General features: G+C 41.0%; 1 protein-coding gene across 3 annotated transcripts in view; it reads left to right on the top strand.

Moving 5' to 3' along the window:
• Nucleotides 1-23,061, top strand: part of MFSD6 (major facilitator superfamily domain containing 6) — a 73,415-nt gene that overhangs the window by 22,306 nt on the left and 28,048 nt on the right. For all 3 annotated transcript variants that reach the window (XM_067741172.1, XM_067741173.1, XM_067741174.1), the window contains exon 2: nt 3,371-4,982. In XM_067741172.1, coding sequence (XP_067597273.1) covers nt 3,424-4,982 — 1,559 coding nt within the window. In that variant the 5' untranslated portion in view covers nt 3,371-3,423. The remainder of the gene's footprint in view (nt 1-3,370; nt 4,983-23,061) is intronic.

Below are 23,061 nucleotides of genomic sequence, written 5' to 3'. Positions count from 1 at the left end.
TAATGCTTAGCACTTTTTATGTCCTATTTAATAAATCTTCTTTCTATCCTAAGATCTTCAAGATGTTTTTCTGTGTTTTCTTCTAAAAATTATGTTATTTTATCTTTTACTTTTAGATATACAATTCATCTGGAATTGATTTTTATATGACATGAGGTTGAGGTATCTGTTTATTGTTGTTTTTGTTTTTTGTAAGTCACCTCAAATTTTCCTTTCACATCATCTGTTAATTTCTCATTTGTGCTCTTTTTTCTTTTTCTTTCTTTAAAAATAAATTTATAAATTTATTTGGCTGTGTTGGGTCTTCATTGTTGCATGTGGGCTTTCTCTAGTTGCAGCGAGTGGGTCTACTCTTCGTTGCAGTGCATGGGCTTCTCATTGTAGTGGCTTCTCTTGTTGTGTAGCACGGGCTCTAGGTGCGTGGGCTTCAGTAGTTGTGGCTCACGGGCTCCAGAGTGCAGGCTCAGTAGTTGTGGCGCACAGGCTTAGTTGCTCTGCGGCATGTGGCATCTTCCCGGACCAGGGCTCGAACCCATGTCCCCTGCTTTGGCAGGCGGATTCATAACCACTGCGCCACCAGGGAAGTCCGTGTGCTCTTTTTTCTATAACACATTTTTATACCTTTTTTTTTTTCATTCAAGCATTCCTTTTATTCCTTCCTCCTCCTCCTTAAAAAATATGTACTATCTTTTGTTTCATAGTTGCATTTCTTTTCCTATTTCTAAAGATATTAATAATATATTTTTAAAAATATTTTCCTCCTCACAGAGCTTCTATTTTCTCCATATTGATTTTTTCCCCTTTTTGTTTCGGTTCTATCTTTCCTGGAAGAGACTTTCCTCAAATACCTTGTAATTCTCGGTGACTGCTCATATTTAGTGGCAGGGCTAGATAAGACTCTGAACTCCTGTGTGGAGTGATTTGGTTGGGTTCTTTAGTTGGGGAGGCTTCAATATCAGGATTGAGAGGTCATTTCCCTCGGGTTAGTCAGATTCTCCCCGGAGAACCTTCCAGTTCTTGCCAGCCTCTGGGAACCTAGTGAGGTAAGTGGGATGGAGGCTGGAGTCGGGGCCAGGACTTGAATCTAGGATGTGTATGTTCACTTAATGCCCCCTGTTTTCAATATGGCACTCCTACTCTCAACTGTTCCTGTTGCTCTATGGCTCAAGAACCTCTGTTTCATCCTCTCCAGAGGGAAAAACCTCTAGTTGTTTGGCTAGCTATGTGGAGTGGAGAAGGGAATTGGGCATTTGGAGTTGGGGGTCCAGACTTTCGATTAACTCTGTTAATCAAGCCCCCCTCAAACACAAGTCCCCCTCAAACACACACATTCTTACTTGCAGATAAACCTAATATGGCCAACCCATGAGCCTTTGAGGGATTCCGAGAAACAAATTGTATTAGTTCTTGCTTTTCCCATTGTCAACCAGGGTTTCAGCTTTCTCAGATTTACCGTGATTTACCGATTGTCTATGTTCTGGCTTCCAGAATTTTACTTTATTGCTATTATGTACCCTTTAATTTTCCCAGCTTGGATTATGACTTTAAAAGTGTGTGTGTGTGTGTGTGTGTGTGTGTGGTTATTTTAGTTGGATTTAGGGATGGAGTAAAACCAGATGCACTCAATCTGCCATTTTTATCTAGAAGTGTCATATAATTTTATACGTTTTAAAAACAAATATTTCTTTCAAGTTTGAGCTCAAAATGAAATTAATTTAGAAAATGAGTCCAAAGGAGAATTGCCGTTCTTTTCAGGTAATGAAAGAGAATTGGAGCTGCTGACTTGGGTAGGTAGAGGCAATAATGATGAAAGAAAAATAAGTAGAGAACATTGAGGAAAACCTTTTAGTATGATTTGGGAACTAGAGAGAGGTGATGGTTGCACAACACTGTGAATCTGCTAATTCTACTAAGTCATTTACTTTAAAATGGTTAATTTTATGTTATATTAATTTTACCTCAAATAAAAAAGTTTTAACATAAGAAAAAGAAATACATGAACGTTTTCAAAGCTTATAGCTACGTTAACACCTGGCTTTGGGGGTAAAAGATAAACTGACTTATTACACAGGCCTCAGTAAATTATGTTTCTATTGTCTGCCTAGGAGCTATATAGAGATTTTAAAATGTTTACAAGCATGATTCTGGAAGATCTTCAGAAATTTATTCTTCATTTGGGGAAAAGGGAGAGCAAGATGTGTTCCAAGGGGTGGCAAGTGGAGTTATTTCTCTCTAGTAAAGAAGATGAAATGAATTAATAACTATTTAATATGTATACCTCCTACATCCAATTATATTCATTGCAACTTGACAAATCTTGATGCAAGCAAGACCTTTTGACTCTTTAATCATTTGTATAATAGAAGAAAGGGAAGTTCTGGTGGAATGTGGCACAATTCCTATAAATTTATGCCTTTGATATATTGCTTATCGTTCATATGAAGCACCCTGTCTCATAAAAAGGTTTAATAGCACTTTATTATCCAAATATGGTATTTGGCAGTTCAGTGTGGTGTAATAGAGCATGTGTCGCAAAGCCATAATATTAGGGTTCACATCCTTGCTCTGCCACATGTGAGTTATTTAAACTCACCATGCCTCATTTTTCTCATCTGTAAAATGGAGAAGATAATAGGGTTATTTTAATGAATATGAATTAATACATTTAAAGATTTTTCAGTGTTGCCTGGCACAGAGTACATGCTCAATAAATGCTATCTGCTATTTTTTTTCTGACATTTTCTTAAACTGTAATCTATAAAAGCACATCTGGAAAATGTATGTGATATAAGCAGCGTAAAGACTACTTCCTTACCAGGATATCATTGGCATGGCTGTAGTGACCAACTACAGATGCAAACGTGCAATTGGCTCCGTCTTTCTCATCACATTTGCGGTTGTGGTTAAGAGCTCATTTCTGTTTTTCTCTAAAAACTGAACGGTTTTAGCTACCTTTGTTTTCTAAGAATTCTGGACTTCATAGTGCAGTGGATTTATTTGAAAAGTAAAACCAAGAAACTATAAATACTGTTTACTTTCAATTCCCTCTATTTGGTTTGGACATAAACCCTGTCATTTGTACATTTTCCCTAGGAATCAATGAAAAGATTGAGAATGAACGTGAGCTATACACCTGTCATTAGAAGATGTCATTAGTCAGTCAGCGGCCACAAAGCGAGTACTTGATTTTTTGAAAGCCATTTTTCTTTATCAGTACTATATGGCTGCAAGTGATAAGTGGTGATGGTTCTCTCTCACAATTACTATTTTTAGATGTAGTTTGAAACTCCTCAGTTTCCGGCAAGATGAAGCTCTATGTCTAAATGTTATTATTTTCATACTAAGCCTTCTTTTAAATTTTACTTTACAGATCAACAACCAAAATTTTGAAGGTCATCAACTTTCTGATGGTGGTGATAAGCCATGGCGACAGATGATAAAGTTGCCATCTTAACCGATGATGAAGAGGAACAGAAGAGAAAATATGTGCTTGCCGATCCTTTTAATGGTATTTCCAGGGAACCAGAACCACCTTCAAATGAAACACCCTCCCCCTCTGAAACAGCTGCTATTCCTGAGGAGGAGATAGACTGGATAGAGAAACATTGTGTTAAAATAAACAATGATCTTCTAATTTCCAAGGTCTTTTATTTTTTCTTTTACTCTGCATATGGCTCTCTTTACCCCCTTTTGCCTGTGTATTATAAGCAGCTGGGAATGTCACCAAGCCAGAGTGGGCTGCTGGTAGGTATTCGATACTTCATTGAATTCTGCAGTGCCCCCTTTTGGGGTGTAGTTGCAGATCGCTTTAAAAAAGGCAAAATCGTCCTCCTCTTTTCTCTTTTGTGTTGGGTTTTATTCAACCTGGGCATCGGATTTGTCAAACCTGCTACCTTGCGGTGTGTACCAAAGATTCCTCCGACAGCTCATCCCACCAGTTCAAGTCACCTGTTCACTCTCCTGCCAACGAATTCCTCCATTGTCTCTTCCATTACTACATCACCAGGAATTCGTGAGAAAAGGAACCTGCCTCCTTACAATGGGTCAGAGATGTTAGAAGCAGGGCACAGTGTCACGGAAACTGTCATCTTCTCGACAGCTCCAAACAAGACCAGTGCGCCCACTCTGCAGCCTCACACTGATGAAATTACTGACCATGTTATGAACTTGACCATGAACCCAAGCACTGCAACCTCTGCTCCCCCAGGAAATGCAACCTGGGAGACAACCACTTCTATTGTCACTACCACCAAATCTTTACCTTCTGACCAAGTCACTCTTGTTTATGATCAACAAGAAGTAGAAGCTATATTCTTGGTGATCTTGGTAGTTGTCATAATAGGAGAATTTTTCAGTGCCTCCTCTGTCACGATTGTGGACACAGTAACACTCCAGTATCTGGGAAAGCACAGAGACCGCTATGGACTGCAACGCATGTGGGGCTCCCTGGGCTGGGGCCTGGCGATGCTGTCCGTGGGCATTGGCATTGACTACACCCACGTGGACGTGCTCATCAATGGGAAGGGGTGTAAGCCCCCTGAATACCGGAACTACCAGATTGTCTTCATCGTCTTTGGGGTTCTCATGACCATGGCCTTGATCGTCGCTACTCAGTTCCGGTTCCGCTACAGCCACTTCAAAAACAGTGAAAATAAAGGGAAAGAGGTGGAGATCCCTCAAGTAGAGAGGAACAGCTCCACAGAATCCTCTGAGGAGACACCAACCACCACCAGCCACGTGCAGGCCTTCAACTTCTGGGACTTAATCAGGCTGCTTTGCAGTGTGCAGTATGGCTCCGTGTTGTTCGTGGCTTGGTTTATGGGTTTCGGATACGGCTTCGTGTTCACCTTTCTCTACTGGCATTTGGAGGACCTGAATGGAACGACAACCCTCTTCGGGGTCTGTTCAGTCCTGAGCCATGTGTCTGAGCTGACAGCTTATTTTTTTAGTCACAAGCTTATTGAATTGATTGGCCACATCAGGTAAGAACATGTGTACTGTTGCTGCCCCTCAGCAATTGAACTTTATCTTTTCGTAGTTTATGACTCCTTTGAGCACATGTAAGGATATTATCATTTGTGTTGGGGGTAGGGTTGGGGTGGGAATGGGGATTTCTGTTTCTCTTTCTCTTTAAAATAGAAACAAAAGGAAGGAAGTGATGAACCTAGTTGGATTATCTCAAATACACAAAATATGCTGTTTCTGCTCTGTATGCTAAGAGAATCTTACAGTAAATGTTTTCAGGTATAGGAACACCAGTTTAGTCAACTGTATTATTCCATGGACCTTGAAGGGTCCCACCACCTGTCTCAGGCATTTATGAAGAGGGGCTTAAGTGGATAAAGGGGATTATGTTTTTTCAGCTTTCAGTTATTCTCAGCCACTTGCTGACACAGAAGGACCTTGAATATATGGTATATGAAGATGTCCATTATATTTAATAAAGCTATGGTGTGACCCACCATCATCCCTAATCCATGATATTATGTGGAAGAGAATCTTACATAATTTTTTCTGATTATTACATAAGCCTCTGTGTTTTTATCTGCCACGAAGACATGGGATATTTAAAAATCTTGCTTCTACCTAAAATTTCCCGTGTAATCCTTTTAAGCAAAAAATCTATAAATGCCCAGTGTTTCTTGTGTAATGTTTCTCACCGTTAATGTTTGTCTGAAGTTGTTTGAATAGTACCTTGCTCTTTATAAGTCTTTCTGCTTTGCTGTTGGCTCTAAAATGTAGAGCCAGGTACACTTAAGCGTTCTTACCTCATAGAAAAGTATGGCATGTCTGTCCCTAAACTTTGAAGTTGCCATAACTAAAAGAAAGCAACTGTATGTGTTTGTGTGTATGTGGTAATCTTTAAATCTGCTGTTTCCATGAGAAATTACAAAGGAGAAATAGATACAAGCTTTGAGAAACATGGATCTTTTTTCCTTTAATTTCCCTTTGACTAACTGAAGAAAGTATTTTCTAATGTGAAGTTTCAACCTAGAATCATTCTTTTCCCCATACAGTTGTGAGTGTTTTTCCTTGTTTGGTTTGGTTTTGCTTTGGGAGGCTGTGTGCTGTTCCTTCTGTTTCTCAAATCTTTGACCCCTTTGTTGTCACAAACAAAGTCAGGCACTGTATGGGCAGTTCCCAGAGACACAGAGTCCCCGAGGCACACTCATTGGGACCAATCAGAAAAAAGCCTTGTAATATTAAGGGCTGGGGATGTCCTTTAACCTTGTCCAGGTCATGTTTACATTCTCTGAGCTGTGTGGATTGACCGTGATGAATCCGACTCACAGTGATGAATTTCTTCAGCTTGGTTATTGGTATGAGCAGGATCTCGCCTCGGCTAATAGTGTGTTTAAAAACCACAGCCATTTATTCCCAGAAAGGTACCCTGTCAGGTCTTACCCATGAGTGGAGTTCCTAGACATCATGATTTAATCACTAAATAGTGTTAATTGAATGTTGACTCAGTACAGAGTACGTATATAGGTTTTATTTTCAAATAAATTGTTAGGTTCTCCTTACATGCTAAGAAAAGTAGTTTCTTTTCTGTCTTTGCTTTTTGTCTGAGGTATATACCGAACATGATAAAATCCTAGTGGGTTTACTATTAATTTTGGTAATTACATGAATTTACACTTGTGTTTTCTTTCCTAAGTATTACAAGTTACTCATTACGTAAAAACCAATGGCTCACTTAACCTTAATTTTCTAGTTTTACGTACAAAAGCATCTTTTTTTTTTCTTCTTTAATGATGTGATGGAAGAAGAAAGCTCTTGTCGCATTGTTGGTCCCAAAAGCCTACTGGGGTTCCATCAGTTTGTGGTCATTTACCTCTTTTGGATTTTTATTCTGTCCATTAAAATGTATTAACTGCGTTTAGAAGATTCTGATAGTTGTAGTGAGATTATGCCCACATATTCAGGTAGAATGGATATGTTTCTTTTGGTGAGAGTTTCTGGAGCCCGGTTAGTGGTGGTTGAGATTTGGGGGTTTGAAAATGTAGTGATGGAAGTGTGAACTTTTCACTGGAAGAATATTATGCATTAGTTGATGAAGAGAAATCATCTTTGTACGAATTCAGTCTTTATGTTTTCCTTGTAGGATCATAAGGAGATACCTGTCTGGCCCTTATGTATGCACGCATGTTTTTCAGTATTCTGTGACTGTCTTATGGGAGTTTGTTTCTAGGAGTCAGCACTACCACAAAGATTGTAACTATTCTAAGAGAGTCAAAAGTGGATCGTCACAAATTTTTATATAGATTCATAATGAGGAAACAATTTTTAAAACAGCATGTCCAGTTTTGAACCATTTACTATTAGAACATTTCTGCAGTTTGGGCTCAGTTTTTCAGGGAAAAACCTATCTATCAGTCTAAACACACACGCACGCGCGCGCACACACACGCACACACACACACAGAGTAAATGATTTCTGATTTTGACCTTGGGTTCTGTCCTCTTTGGAAAGTGGCTTTCTCAGGCAAATAAGATAATGTTTACTATTTCCACTAAAAAAAGTAAATGTCTTTTGATTTGAAACCTCAAGACTTTGGAATTTACAAGCATATTTCTAGGCTAATTTATGTAATGATGATGACTAGATTTCTTTAACTAGAGATATAAATGTATTTTTAGGCTATATGCACCTTGCTGAATGTTTCAGCAGCCATGAGTAGGGTTGTGATCAAAATACATTGCAATTAATCATTTGTAGATTTGTAGATCATTACTATTCAATATTAGGCCATCACCTATGTTATGTGATTCAAATTTATTTACATTTTAAGGGACACACAAAAATCTACTCAGGCAACTCTGACTGCCCTGAAATTCTTAAAGTCAGTTTTGTCATGCACATGCTATCTGGAAGGGGTAATAGATTAACCATTATTAGCCATTAATTACTACTTAATAGTAGCTAAGAATCCAAATGAGCTAGCCAGTCAGTCAGGGAAAGAAGGAAGTGCATGATGCAATTAGCAAGAGGAGGAACATACAGACTTTCCTGGTGGGCACTGCAGGAAGACCCAGAGCAGACAGCAAGACGCCGGCTACCAACTGAGAACACTTGGGAGGTAGTACCTGTTAACATTTTGTCATTGGAGGGATAGCGATCAGCGTTATGAGAGGGAGGAAACCGCAGCTGGGGTGATCAGGGAAGCTGAATTTGAGCCAGCCAGTGAAGGATTTAGGATCGTGTTTATGTTTGTTTTGCTTCCTATCCTCTTCCTTGTTTCTGCCCACCTCTTTGTGCCATATTTGTTGATCCTGGATCCCCTGGCTCTCAGATCCTCTCCTTACCTTGCATGGCATGGTGCAGATTTCCACAGGCTGCTTTTTCTAGGACCCGGTCTGCTGGGTTCACCTCCTGCAGTGGTACTCAACCATTAGACTTCCTGGGAGAGCTTTTAAAACTCCTAATGCTCGTCCTGCACTTAGACCAATTACATCAGACTCTCTTGGGGTTCCCAGTCATTCCAGCCAAAACTGCTAACCACCAGACTGGTGAGAGGCACAGGTGGAGGATGAGAGGGAGGGAGGAAGGGAAAAAACCCTAGCTCTCCGTAGGTTTTTTTTTTTTAACATCTTTATTGGAGTATAATTGCTTTACAGTGGTGTGTTAGTTTCTGCTTTGTAACAAAGTGAATCAGTTATACATATACATATGTTTCCATATCTCTTCCCTCTTGGGTCTCCCTCCCTCCCACCCTCCCTATCCCACCCCTCCAGGTGGTCACAAAGCACCGAGCTGATCTCCCTGTGCTATGCGGCTGCCTCCCGCTAGCTATCTATTTCACGTTTGGTAGTGTATATATGTCCATGCCACTCTCTCACTTTGTCACAGCTTACTCTTTGTGTGAGCTTTGGCGATTGTGCCCTCTAATCCTTTCATGTGGTTCTTGCCCTGGCCTCAGGTGGTTTCTTCACAGGCAGGTGTTGATCAGTACTCAGCTGGAGACTGCAGGGGAACCCTCTGCAGATCTTTGCACCCTCTCTCGATGTAGTTCCCTGCACTATGGTACTCAGCCCTGCTCCCAGACTCTCAGCCCTGCCTCCTCAACTCAGGAGTCCTCTGTACCCTGTCAGACGGCATCTCTGAGAGCTGCTGCCTCTCACCTATGGCTCTGCCCGCTGTGGGGGACCTTGAGCTCTAGTAACGTGGCCCTCACCCTTCATCCTTCGGACCTGGACCTCGTGGAGGCTGTCTGTGGCTTTCTCACCGTACTCTGGCTTCTTGGCTCTTCCGCCACCTATCTAACCAAGCCCCCGAATTAAGATCGGTGCCTGTTTCCCTGATTATATCCTAACTTATACACAATCCTTAACTGCTTAGAACTTCTGATGCCAATCGCCGCAGTGAAGGAATAGAATGGGAATAGAAAAACTCAATTCTTGATTTAAAAAAAAAACAAGATGGTGGACCTTAAACAACTTTTTTCCCTTCTCATGTCCTAATGGAGTGTTACTTCTTATTTAAAAATTGACTTTCACCACAATAGAAAAAAAATGTTAAGGCTTAATTTCTCATAGTAAATTTGAACTCATAGTAAATTTGAAATTATAATTTACACATAATCTAAAGGAGTATTACTCTGTGTTGTTTAAAAATCAAACCCCTGGATATTTGTTACGTTTAATTAAACAAACAGTTTATTTAGGCCTGGGGAGCCCCAGATTAATAGGATGCAAGGATGAGCACTAAAAGGGTGGGAGTTGGAAAAGCCAGGGAGATTGAAGGCCAGATGAGTGCTGGGATTAGGAACAGGAGCTTTATTCTGGGTGCAGTAGGGAATTATAGCAAGGTTCAGAGCAGGGGAGGGCCACAGATTTTCATTTATTTGCAATGCAGTGGGTAACTTTGAAGCAGGGAGCCCACTGAGAAGGTTCTCAAAATCGTCTAAGTGAGAGGTGTTACAGTCCTGGTATGCAGCAGTAGCAACAGAAATTGAGGGAGGTAAAATCAGTGCAATGGTTTGATGTGGGAAGTGATGGTAGAGACCCCCATGTTTCAGCTTGGGTACAGTGGTTCCACTAAATCCTGTAGGAAATTCAAGAAGGAGATGCAGAATTGGGGAGAGGGTGGTGAGGCAATTAGAATCCAGTGTTGGGTGTGTTTAGCTTAAAAGTGGAACATCTAGACGGGAATGTCTAGATGACAGTCGACTATTATAAAACTTGAAGCTCAACAAAGAGGTTAGGATTGGGGGTACAGATTTGGGACAGTTAAAACCAGAAATATGGGTAAGATCAGCAAGGAGACCTTGTGGTGAAAGAGGAGACGTGGGCTAAGGAAAATCAATTATGATTGTTTCCAAGATATTATTCTGAGTTTCTGATCTTATTGAAATGTTAGTTTATGTTTTATTGCTTAAAGTAAGTATCCTAATGCTTATGAGGAATTGTGTTGTATGATACTTGCTGTACCTGTTTCCACATCTTGCTTCAGGAGCAAATGACTTTCTGAGCACCCCTCCAATGCCATTACCTGATCCAGGCGCCCTCTAGGAGTGTTTTATCAATGGACCTGAGACATAAGCAAGGGAGAGGGAAAAGTCAAGGGAGAGGAAATATAAGGAACAGAGATGGAAAGTAAGAAAATAGCGAGAGGAATCGCTGCTGTCTCCAGGGGAAGGTTTCTTCCTGTCCTTATTCATGAAAGGCAGTGTTACATAGTGGTTACAAGCATGGGCTGGGAGTCACGTTGCCTGGTTCAGAGCTTGGCTCTACCACTTGGAACCATGTGGTTTTGGACAAGTTATATTACTTTTTGTATCTCTGTTTTGTTACCTGTAAATAGGAGTATCATGAGTACTAACCTCTGATTTTTTTTATGGAGACTAAATGAGATAAAAACACAGCAATTGCTTAGAACAGTGACTTGCATATATTCGGAGTTCAGTTGGTTTTTTTATTATTACTTTGCCAATCTTCTGATACATTATGTTGCTTATGAGTACAAGACCCACTGGATCTGATAAAAATACAGTGACTTGGTATATTATCGGTTGTGTACAGATCATTAAGGCTGCAAAGTTGTTTGTGGCTTTCAAAATAAGTAATTCCTCCTCAAAAACATTTTGGTCAAATTGAGATCTTCTCCCCCCAATTTGTGATGACTGTAGATTGTTTATATTCTCTGTGCTATTTTTTAGGGCTTGGTGACTAGCTCTGTAATAGCTGGCATACAGAATGATTGTAATTGTAGCCATTATTATTTATATGTGGGTAGGTTTCTATTTTTTTCTATTCCTTTCCCACTTTGCCTTCAAAGATGTTGGTATTCATTTTTATAGGAAAAGTCTTTTAGAGCTATTTCAAGTATAGATTCTCATTATTAATCTGTAAGCTGTAGAGTCTCAAAAGTAGAAGAATTTATGATCAAGAGCTGAAAGGGCGTAATTTGGTTTTTATAGCCCCCTGGAAAGAACATCTTTGCTAAGAAATATATTACTATATTACATCATAGCTACCAGGCTGACTTGTTAATAACAGCATTACTGATAATTGAGCTATTCATAGTTCAGAATAAAAGGCCATTGTTGCAAGGTAGTGTAAGTGAATCCAGGGCTTTTAGTTATTGGTGTCATATTTGGTTTGTTTTCTCTTCCACCTTTGGTGGCTGCATTGAATGAGATACTCACTGAGTTAAAGAGAGCAGGACTAACTCCGAACGAGCTGTAGCTTTTGTAGTTGCAGGTGGCCCCCCTCACCATCTCATGGGGCAAGGTGGGTAGTCCTTGAAGTGTGCCCCAGACAAGAGTAAAGATAGCTCCTACAAATTTTCATGACCTAGATAACCACTGTGGAGACAAATTCAGTAGTCCATGGTAATGTGCAAGTTGGACATTTCCTATGGCTTGAAAATTGCATATTAAGATATATATACCTGCCTAGAGAAACCTTTATACACACACAGAAGGACATGTACAAGGATGCTTATTACTTGCTTACTGCAGCTTTCTAACAGTGAGAAAGAGAATTAGTCTAAATATCCATCAATTGGGGAGTGGATACATTCAATATGGTATAAGCATAAGATGGAATATTATGGAGAAGTTAAAAGGAATGGACTAGATCAATATGTCAACATGGAAAGCTCTCAAAAATATGTTGAATGGGAAAAAAACAAGTTTCAGAATGATACACACTTTGGTACACTTATGCAGATTTTAACAATGCATTTCAAAAGTTACACATATTTTTATGGATATACCTAATCGTATAGAAAAACATTTACATTTATAGAGGGAAAATGCATTCTGAATTCATATTAGTCTTAGTTTTCTGGACAGGACATAAAAAGAAGGGACTGGGATGGGGAACAAAGAGGACAAGGAAAGCCCCCACTTTATCTGTAACATTTTGTTTCTCTAAGGAAATATAGCAAAATATTCATAATTGCAATTCTTGGTGCTACATATATGTATTCCCTACCTTTTTTGGTATTTTATATTGGAAAATAGCTTGAAGCTTAGGTCTCCTTAACAGTGGATCAATATAATTAACCTCCCATAAAAAGACCAACTGTGTGTGTGTGTGTGTGTGTGTGTGTGTGTGTGTGTGTGTAGCTGTATATGTTTTAAAGAGACATACTGTATCCACATATATCAGGTAAACATTGAGCTTTTGTGCCACTAATATGTATATTGCCCATATATTTTTCCCTAAGTAGCATAAATTTAAGTGATTAAAAGCCTACTTTACATAATTATCATGGCCTCAGGTCTTATTTCTTTCTCTTTAAAATGAAATCAGGTGCAAATTTATACTATCTCATTAGGAATTAGTGTCAGAATGTATGCAACAACCCTGATTTGGGTCATAATCATAATATTGATATTTCTTTATATATAAAAAGAAATCAGGGTACCAAAAAGCCAAGTGATACCCCAAAGATCATGAAGTTTATTGCTGACAGTGAGTCCAGGTATGAGAGTTTGCACCAGCTGTTTAATTATCTCAAGTCATAGTGTCAACTTACTGCCTTTTTTGTACAAGTCAAAAACCTAAGCAGCTAACTATATTTCTACTTATCCTTGGAGTATTTGGTAGACTGTAATTATATAATTTCATTAGGCTACTTTGAAGAGTAGATAAGAAAAGAAGTATTCTTAGAGCTTACTTCATAGCATACCCCTCCAAAGCCTTTCCAGCTGGAAGGAAGAATACCACCCCATTCTTATTTCTCAAGTATTAATCATCTTTTCTCTGCCTTTTCTCTGCTGACAACAACATCTTTGAATAGTAATCTGTAGGCTGACAAACAGTAACTTGTTAACTTTTTCTTTCCTTTAGAAAGATAACATGTAGATGGAAGCGCAGACATTTTTGGAAAGTATCAACGTTAGGTTACGTTTGTCTGGGGACTGTATCTCTGGACCATGCTACTGTGTGTTGTGGACTGCTGAGTGCAGTGAGGACTCCTCAGCGATGGAGGGTTGGCATGGTTCTGGGTTACAACTGTGGATGTTGGCCAAGCATTTCACTCCTTTAAGGAGAATGAACAAGAGCAGGAAGCAAATTGGTCCAGTTTTGACTCCAGTCACCTTCCCAAGCCCTGGTAGGAGTGTTGAGTAGTCTAGTAGCTATCCTGTTTCCTTATATTCTTCTTTTTGCCAGTTCACCTGTAAAGAGTGCACACGTGTTTGTGTGTGCATGTCTGTGTGTGTATGTGTGCATTTGACCTAGGTTCAAATCCCACACTTAACTGTATGTCTGACCTTGGGTAAGTCAGCAATTTAGCTTTGTTAAGCCTCAGATCCCTCATTAGTAAAGTGGTGGTAATAATTGTATGTAACTTCATAGCATTAAGATGAATGAGGTAATGCATAGCACATAGTAAGTGCTCCACTGTAAACAACAGGTAGTATTATCAATATTATTGTTATTATTAATTCACTCCTTCAACAAGTATTTATTAAGCACACACTAGGTGACAGACACTTTTCTAGGCCCTGGGGATATATGGAGTGTGTAATAAGATAGACAAAGGCTGGTCCTCATGGAACTAACCTATTGGGGTAGACAGTGAGCACTAAACAGATTATTTCATGGCTGATAATGATGAGTGATACATGGCAAAATTAATGCAGGATGAGGGTTCCCAGAACGACTGAGGAGAGGCAACTGTTTCGGCTTGACTCAGCCGGGCGGCGGCTTTCTCGGAGGAAGAGACACTGGAGCAGAGAGACATTTGAATAGAAGCCACCCAGTGAAGATGAGGAAGCCACAGGTGTGAATGGCCTAAGGAGAGAGTGAAGAATAATAGAAGTCAGCGAGGTGGGCAGGGCTTGTGCAAGGCCTCCAGGTCACACTGAGAGAGAGAATGTTTTTCTAAGAGAAGTGGGAAGCCATTGGTGAATGTGAGCAAGAGGTGACGTGAACACATTTCTACTTTGGTATTTCTTTAAAACACTTACATGGGTGGAGCATTTATTATTGTTTATCCTGCTCTAGTTTAGAAAAGTCCCATTTTACTTCATCCTCTGAGTTTCAGAGAAATTATCAGTTGTTCTATGAGTCATAAGCTGGTGACTCACGCACGACCTTTGTTGATTTAATGCCTTCAATCCCAGATGAAGATTTTGTTTTTTTAGCAACTTCAAAATTTCAGAATAGCCCTAGACTCTAGAAGATAAACAAAAGATAAAAATTTTAAATTAAAAAACCTCCAACCTTAACAAAAAATATAATTACAGTATAATTTTAATAATATAGGGGCTTCCCTGGTGGCGCAGTGGTTGAGAGGCCCTCAACGTGGGCCTCTCGCTGCTGTGGCCTCTCCCGTTGCGGAGCACAGGCTCTGGACGCGCAGGCTCAGCGGCCATGGCTCACGGGCCCAGCTGCTCCGCGGCACGTGGGATCTTCCCGGACCGGGGCACGAACCCGTGTCCCCTGCATCGGCAGGCGGACTCTCAACCACTGCGCCACCAGGGAAGCCCGATGGCTGTATCTTTAATGTTCTCTTGATGTTATTCACTCATAACTCAAGACCTTCATCCTACAGTGAGCCTCCATTCACCCTCAGAACTGTGGCCCCTGCGTTTCTGTGGGCCTGGAGAACCACAGTACCAGAGGGAATATGATGCCCAAAATAGCCTAATGGCTTAGGTGTGATTTTCTGTGCCTAGTGTTTATCTGTTAAGTACAGTGTAAACTGAGAAAGAAGTCAAGCCAAGACTATAACAGCAAAGAAATCATTGTTATTTTATTTAACACAAATGCCCGAGTGTAGGTTTGTTTTTGTTGCCTTACCTCAGGAATGCTACTAATAGGTGGACTATACTTTATTCCACAAAGAAGATTCTTGTATCTTTAATAGGGAACAATTTTATGCTCGGTTTCCTCATTAGGCTAAATCAGAAAATCATTGTTTCCATTTCCAATTTCTAGATCACCAATAAAAATAAATGGAAATAATATTGTAGGCTTTACAATTTATACAGTTTTCATAAATATTTTTATTGTTACAACCACCTTGCAAAACTGTTAAGTTTTCTTATATTCATTTTACAGTGGTTTGATGAGAGCCTGATATCCTCCATTGGTGGAAAGACCATGTTGACTCCCAGGGGGCCTGGGGTGGAGCCCCTGAGAACCTGCAGTCAGGGTTCATGGAGCCCCAGGGTCTGTTCCTAATTGTGTTAGAGAGTGTGGGTATTAGGGTAGAGAACTGTGTTGCTGTGGACTGAATTGTGTCCCCCCAAATTCATATGTTGAAGCCCCGACCCCCAATGTAATGGTATTTGGAGTTGGGACCTTTGGGAGATAATTAAGGTTAGATGAGGCCATGAGCATGGGGTCCTCATGATGGGATTAGTGCCCTTATAAGAAATCACACTGGAGAGCTTGCTCTAGCTCTTGCTTTGAGCCATGTGAAGACAGAGTGAGAAGGTAGCCATATGCAAGCTAGGAAGAGGGTCCTCACTGGAAACTGACAGTGCTGGCACTCTGGTCTCAGACTTCCAGCCCCCAGAACGGTGAGAAAATGAATTTCTGTTGTTTAAGCCACCCAGAGCAGGCTGTGGCAGCCTGAGCAGACTAAGACATGTGCCTAAACAGACAGAGCAAGGAGAGCCTGAGGAGGGTATAGATGGCTGGGATTCCCAAAGATTCTAAGAGTCAGAGGACATTAGAGTAGGAGGGACCTGTGGCCCAGCATGGGGATGACAGAGTGGGTCTGGCAGTGGCAAACTTATTCTTCTGCTTGGGTACACATTCCTGGTAGCAGGTATACTGGTTGGTTGGTCAGAGCTACCATGTAAGCCTAGGAAGGAACAGATTTGCTAGGATTTGCCTAAGGTCCACCCTTCTGAGTGATGGAGTAGGGACTCAGCCCAGGGTGTCTGGCTTATAATTCCCATGCTCTTTTCAGTTTATCAAGAGCAATGTTGGTATTCATCAAAGTAGATGAAGACCAGTATCATTACTATTTCATTACTCAATCAAGTTACTATTAATTACTCTTACTCTTTCATTACTATTAAGTTATTATTAATAATTGAGTTATTCTTAGTTCTGTTAATGAGATTTTGTTAGAAACCTAACAATTTGTTTCAAGTACAGAGAGAATATTACAGCAAATCTCTGTGAAACAAGATGTTTAAGGTAGGGCGGCCATTAATATTTTTGTGTGTGAAAAAGAGCACCTTTTAAATTTCCCTGAGTTCCCGTCGAAGTCTTACACTCATGATGGAGGGGCTCTGCTGACCATGGAAAGGGCCTGGGATTTGACAGCAGAAGACCCAGAGTTGAGTCTTGGTTCTGCAATTTATTTAGACCTTGCAACTTGGTTATTAACTTTTCAGGGCCTTGATTTCTTCAGCTGTAAAATAGAATGAACGGTAACTCTTGCCTTTCCTATCTCAGAAGATTCTTGGCAGGAATAAATGAGATACTAAGTGGGGAAAATGCGAACTGGAGAATATTACAAAAATGTTCGTATGGGGCAGTGGGCATGGGGAGAGGCCTGCAGCAAACAGAAGCCTCAAGACCACTGATGTTGATGCTCTTTCTTCCCGAATGTCACAAAAAGAGGGGACAGAAGTGGCTACTGTCTACTATTCAGTTAAGTTCCCTGTTTTCAAAAAGAATAGCACAGAATTCCTAGTCACAAAAATCTGTTAGTTGACAAGTTTGGGGCAGGAGTTTATTGTAATTGTATTTGCATTCTTTTTTCCATACTTGAAAGATCCAGAAGTTCATGGTCACTTCAGGGAAGATGTTTAGCATTATGAGTTGGGATCACATTGAATTAAGTCTGGAAGTGAAAGTTCAAAAAAGAGAGGGAGATGGCCCCAAACCCAGTGTTGCTGGAGCAGTTGAGACCCCTCCCAGTGGGTTCTGTGGAGCCACCTCAGGGGTCGAGGAATGGAGAAGATCGGGGCGCCGTTCAGCGCCCCTGGGGGGTGAGCCCATCTCGGAGACTTCCCGGGCTCATCTAGAGACCTGCAGGCGTGGTGAGCAGAGCCTGTGCCTGTGGTCGGATCTACCCAAGACGCAGCCTCCTGAACTTCCCCTGTCTTTGTTCTCCTCTCACAGTCCTGTTCTCTGTGTGGGGTTGGGGGTGGGGAGTGGGGATGTGCCCCTGCATAGTTTCTGATCCTTATGCAACCCAAACCCTACACTCAACTTCTGATTATTTGATTTCAAAGCCTGCTTGCTCGAGGCAGCCCTTGTCCAGCCCACAGGTGGAGGCAGAAGTCCTGGCTCATCCTGTGTCCTGCCTCTGCCTTGATACCTGAGGCCTCTGGGGCTACATCAGTAGAAATGGTCTTTTGGTCCACTTCATCTCAGAACACAAAATTTTGCTGGGTAAATTTTTCTTTTGTGATCCAGGATATTGGGCAGCCGTTGAGTGGCATTTGTTTTTCTACTTTTCTCTTACCTCATTCCTACTAATCATTCATCCAAGTTTAAAATATTAACCATCTTCTAAAGTCAACTCAAACATACACCCAACTTCCTTAATCCAAGTGCACAGCTGCTACCAGAAGCATAACTAGGCCAACACAACCAGTCCCTGTCTCCACTGGTCCAATCCAGAGGCGTTTCTTCAAGTCCGTGTCCAGGTTTGACTTCACGCAGGGGCCTTGGTGTAGGAACACAGCACGTTGTTATTACCTACCGAAAGAGCCCCAGGGCAAGGGGGCAGGGACCTTGACCTTCCACTGGCCCACTAACAGTGGCCCCATTCTACCTCTCTGGACCTCTATTTCCTTGTCTCTCTAAAATAAGAGGATTGGACTTGATGTTGTGTCTTTGTTTAGTTCTACCTCTAATGATCTAACTTTTTACTTTGCTTGGTTTCAGTGTATGAAAAACCACACATCGGATCTCACCCCTCCCTGCCCACCCTGCCAAGGACTCAGGCTTTGAATGGTTTTTGCTGATAAGTCAGAAATGTACACACAGCCGTTCATGCCAACTCACCCAGGCCATGCCATGACAACAGACTGTCTAGCCAGTGATTGGGGATGTGATTTATGATGGCAGTCGTTGGGATCGGTGTGTAGAGAATTTTGTTTCTCCGACACCAGCTGACTTGAATGGAAGTTAGAATCCTAAACCTTAGCCATTTCTCCATGCGCTGGCTCAGACAGAATTTGTGAAAGACTTGGCTGCTCTTGGTGAAATATGTGCATCGTATTTAATGGTAGTTTACACATTTGCAAGATGTTTGCAGTTTTTCTTGACGTGCTTATTTGATCTTTTTAAAACCCCTGTAGTATAGCCGGGGCAGTTAGGACCATTCCTGAGAAAAGTCCACTTCCGGGATGCCCGTGCCCCGGATTCCACCACTTCAGCCCAGGTGCAGCATACGTCCCACTGTGCTGCTCCTTGTGAAAACACATTTATTAGCACTGTTTGTCAAAGCCTTTCATTTTACACCACCTCTGGAAAAGTAAATAGCAATCCCCTAGATAACGTAAATGAATAAATATAGTCAGATTGGGTTGTACAAAATGCTAACAATCCTCTGCGAAGGGTGCAGACTCACTCTCTGACTTCAGAGGCCAGAGAAGCTGCCACTGGTATCACAGGCTCTATTTCTGGTCCACAGAGTTAACGGCTCTTGAGTAAAACAACAACAACAACAAAAAACTGGCGCTCTTTACTAAATTTTGTTTCATGTTGGAGTTGTAAGTAGCCTTGGAAGTCATTTTTGTGAGCTGACTTGTGTTCCCTGAAGATGCATATATGTTAACGTCCTATTCCCCAGTACCTCAGAATGTGACTGCATTGGAGATAGGGTCTTGAAAGAGATAAATTAAAATGAGGCTGTTAGGGTAGATCCCAATCCAATATGACTGATGTCCTTATGAGGAGAAGAGATTGGGACACAGACACATGCAGAGGGAAGACCATGTGAGGACACAGGGAAAAGTTAGCCATCTACAAGCCAAAGAGAGAGGCCTCAGAAAAATCTAATCCTGCCAACACCTTGATCTCAGACTTAGAGCCTCCAGAATTATAAGAAAATGAATTCTGTTGTTTAAGCCACACACTCTGTGGTAGTTGTTACAGTAGCTCTAGCAAAATAATGCAGTCAGGTAGGCCTAGCTTCATCCCAGTTTGGTTCACTTCCCCCTAATCCTTGGCAGATTGTTACTAAGCCTTTGTTTGGCCCCTTCTGGTGATATGGAACTTGCTATCTCACAGGGTAGCTAAGATCTTGTGTCCCTTAGGACTCTTTCACTTGAGGTGGCAGAAAACCTTACCCAAAGCAAGACAAGGAGTGTATTGTCTAACTTAAAAGTCTAGCAGATGGCCTTAGGTGTGGCTTTAATCGGGTCTCAAATGATGTGATCAGAGCCTGGTCTCTCCCTCTACTAGCTCTGCCTCCTGTTGGGTAGGCTTCATTTCTAGGCTTACAGCGGAGGTCCCAGGCAGGTCCACATCTTCCCAGGATCAAGTCCAGTTGAAAAGAGAGAATGCCGCATTCCCTTAGTTTCTGCTTAGCAGCTAAAACAACAATATTGTACTGACTGCTCTCAGGTGTGGGCTAACACAGCCCACACGCTGTTCAGCAGTAAAGCCCTTCACATATTTGAATGTCCCTCCTGCCGCTTTGCTTCTCCAACTCCCTCAGGGATTTTCCCCAGAACATCTTATCCCAGACTCTCCTCTTTTTAATCTTCCCCCTCATTCAAACTCCTTCCTTTTTTTTTTTTTTTTTGTCAGCGATCTCCTAATTGTACCCACTTCCTACTGTGGTCTGGCCAAAGTCCAGAACAGTAGGATTATTATGTCCTTTTGGTTTGGTCATGATATTCCTTCAGCCTGAATTTTGATGAACTTGTTTAGTTCCCTCAAATTTAGCTTAGGGTCAACTAAAACTCTTGAGGCCTTTTTCAAATTAATTGCTGTGACAAATGTCAATGATTCTTGTTTGGAAATTATAGAATTTGTATTTTATGTATACCTCAGGCCATCGCATGGAAAATTTTTAAACAAAATCATGGTGTACGTGGGTGTGTGCTGTCTATGTATGTGTGTTTGGTCATTTGACTTTTACCCTAATGGAAGGTATAACAACAAAACAGCATATTGTATCTTTTAAGTGGTTGGGTTCCATTAATCAAGGTTCTATTTTGTTTTCAGCATCCTTATTTTTCTACCTAGAGATATACACAAGCTAAGAAAAAGTGGGCAGATAAACGAAAAGAGCAATGCAAAGATGTAAATATGGCCAGGAACCAGCACCGTGACCCGGCTGACGGTTACTAGTATTATACTCTTAGCTTAGCTTATCTGTCATTTGAAGAGGAAAGATTTGAAGGCAGCAAAATAATGACTTAAGACCAGCAGAGACTGAGACTTCACTTTTATCTTTTCTTTTTCTAGCAGGAAAAAATAGAAGGAAGTATTAGTAGCTGCAGAAAACATACATAGCTAGATGAATATTCTTTTTCCCCCATTTACTCTTCTGATACACAGTGTGGTTCTTATTCTCTGTTCTACAAAGATGGGTCACTGGCCAGCTACATACACCTGTTTGGCGATAGAAGCTTGGTGGCTTCCAGGGTCTCTACTGGTGATCCCTTTGGCTATGCTGTGGTTGGTATGGCAAGGCCACTGACTCTTTGAGCTTTGTGGCTTACATGCTAACTCTTATTCTGGTGAGATAGGCTTGTGGGTACCCAAGATCCTTGTTATCTGCTTGTGCACATGTGTTGAGGATCCATTGCATGGTGCTTCAGGATGCCCCGCAAAAGCAGATTGTAGTCAGCTATTCGTTGAACTATTCCTTGTCCACATAAATGACTGAATACTTATCTTCGAGCGTAGCCTGTTAACATTAATCAAAAATATTGCCAAATGTGGACATCCATTTTATCAATCATTCTATTTCTAGGCCTCGTTTATAAGTCAATTCATTCTTTCACATACCCATCACTTATTCCTGTACCATGATCAAGTGTCTTATACATATATATATAATTACAAGTATGCATATATAATTACCAATATAATAGGTGGCTATGTACACATACAATTACAGGCATAGTATATGCACAGTTTACATTTATATCGTGTTCACCACCATACGCCTGGCACTTAACACAGAGTATGTTCATTCAGTAAATATTTGTTGTGTGATGTTCTGGTTAAAGTATTTATATTTTCCCTCTAGTCCATGACTATTTATTGAGTGCCTGCTAGGTGTCAAGCACACGAGATAAATCTGAGCCGACATAATATGAAGTAGACATCACTCTGCATGGAGCATACAGTCCAGTTGTCAATGGACAGTTACAACTGAGATAAGGGTTATGAGGAGAGGCACATGATGTGATCATGCAGAAGGAGCTGAGTGAGAGCTGAAGGAGGAGTAGGAATCAAGTCACAGGTAGGGATGGGTGGGGACAGTGGCCCAGTGGGTCCGCTGGGAATTCACGTGGCTAGAGGACAGAAGCTAGGCAGCGCACTGTGCCAGATAGTCTACCAAAAAAGATGTTTTATAATAGAATCTTTTTTTTGGTGGTTCTTAGCGGTTTTGATTCAAAGGTTCCCATTGTATTACATGTAATACTTTCTGATGATCCAAGTGGCTCTTGAACCAAATGAATACTTTTCTTAAGTTTGTCTCTATAGACTGCCAATTTTCTTTGTCCAGAAAGAGCACAATCATGGCAATGCTGAATAGTTCATGTGCCTTTCTTAACTAATTTGTATGAATCTTTGACTTACACCCAATCTCATAACAGATTCAAAAGATAGAAATAATATTGAATATTAATTAAGCTAGAATGTTGTATTATTTTTAAACCAAAATAGAAACCCAGGTAATGATCCCTTCAGGTTGGAAAACCATGGGTCAAGCATCATACATCATTTACTGTGCCTATTTATAGCTACATGAAGCACAGTGACTAATCTCTATTCTTTGAGAAAGTAGATACACACATGGGAAGGAATTCAAGAGTTCTAAAAGATATTCAGTAAAGTCTCTCTCCCACCTTTGGGACAGTCCCCCAGCTCCACTCCCCACCCAGAGCCCATCAGTGATATGCGGTTCTAGTGTCTTCTTCCAGAGATAGTCACTTCACATGTAAGTGCATAATACATGTGTATGTAACTCTCCTTCCCTGACGTGAGGATTACAGTGCTGTACTTACTGTTCTGCAGTGACTTTTAGCTCGCTTTAGGTGACAGTATCAAATAGTTAGTGGTTGGTGGATTAATGATAAGATGTAACATATTCACAACTTAAACATTTTGAAACACAAAAATATAAAAACATTTGCTAATCTTTGGTTGTAGGGCCAAACATTTTCTTTGAAAATGATTCTGTTATTGGGGTTATGATTTCCATCAGTTTTGGTTTCTTTTGTGTGGAACACAGACATAAAGGTACTTTAAAAACAATTTGGGTACAGAATTCTATTTTTAAATTATTATTATTATTATTTTTTTTGCGGTACACGGGCCTCTCACTGCTGTGGCCTCTCCCGCTGTGGAGCGCAGGCTCCGGACGCGCAGGCTCAGCGGCCATGGCTCACGGGCCCAGCCGCTCCACGGCATGTGGGATCTTCCCGGATCGGGGCACGA

This window comes from Pseudorca crassidens, chromosome 6 (assembly GCF_039906515.1).
Source record: "Pseudorca crassidens isolate mPseCra1 chromosome 6, mPseCra1.hap1, whole genome shotgun sequence".
In the NCBI taxonomy this organism is placed as follows: domain Eukaryota; kingdom Metazoa; phylum Chordata; class Mammalia; order Artiodactyla; family Delphinidae; genus Pseudorca; species Pseudorca crassidens.
The sequence above is the reverse complement of the archived record's forward strand: the minus strand, read 5'-3'. Positions and strand labels throughout refer to the sequence as shown.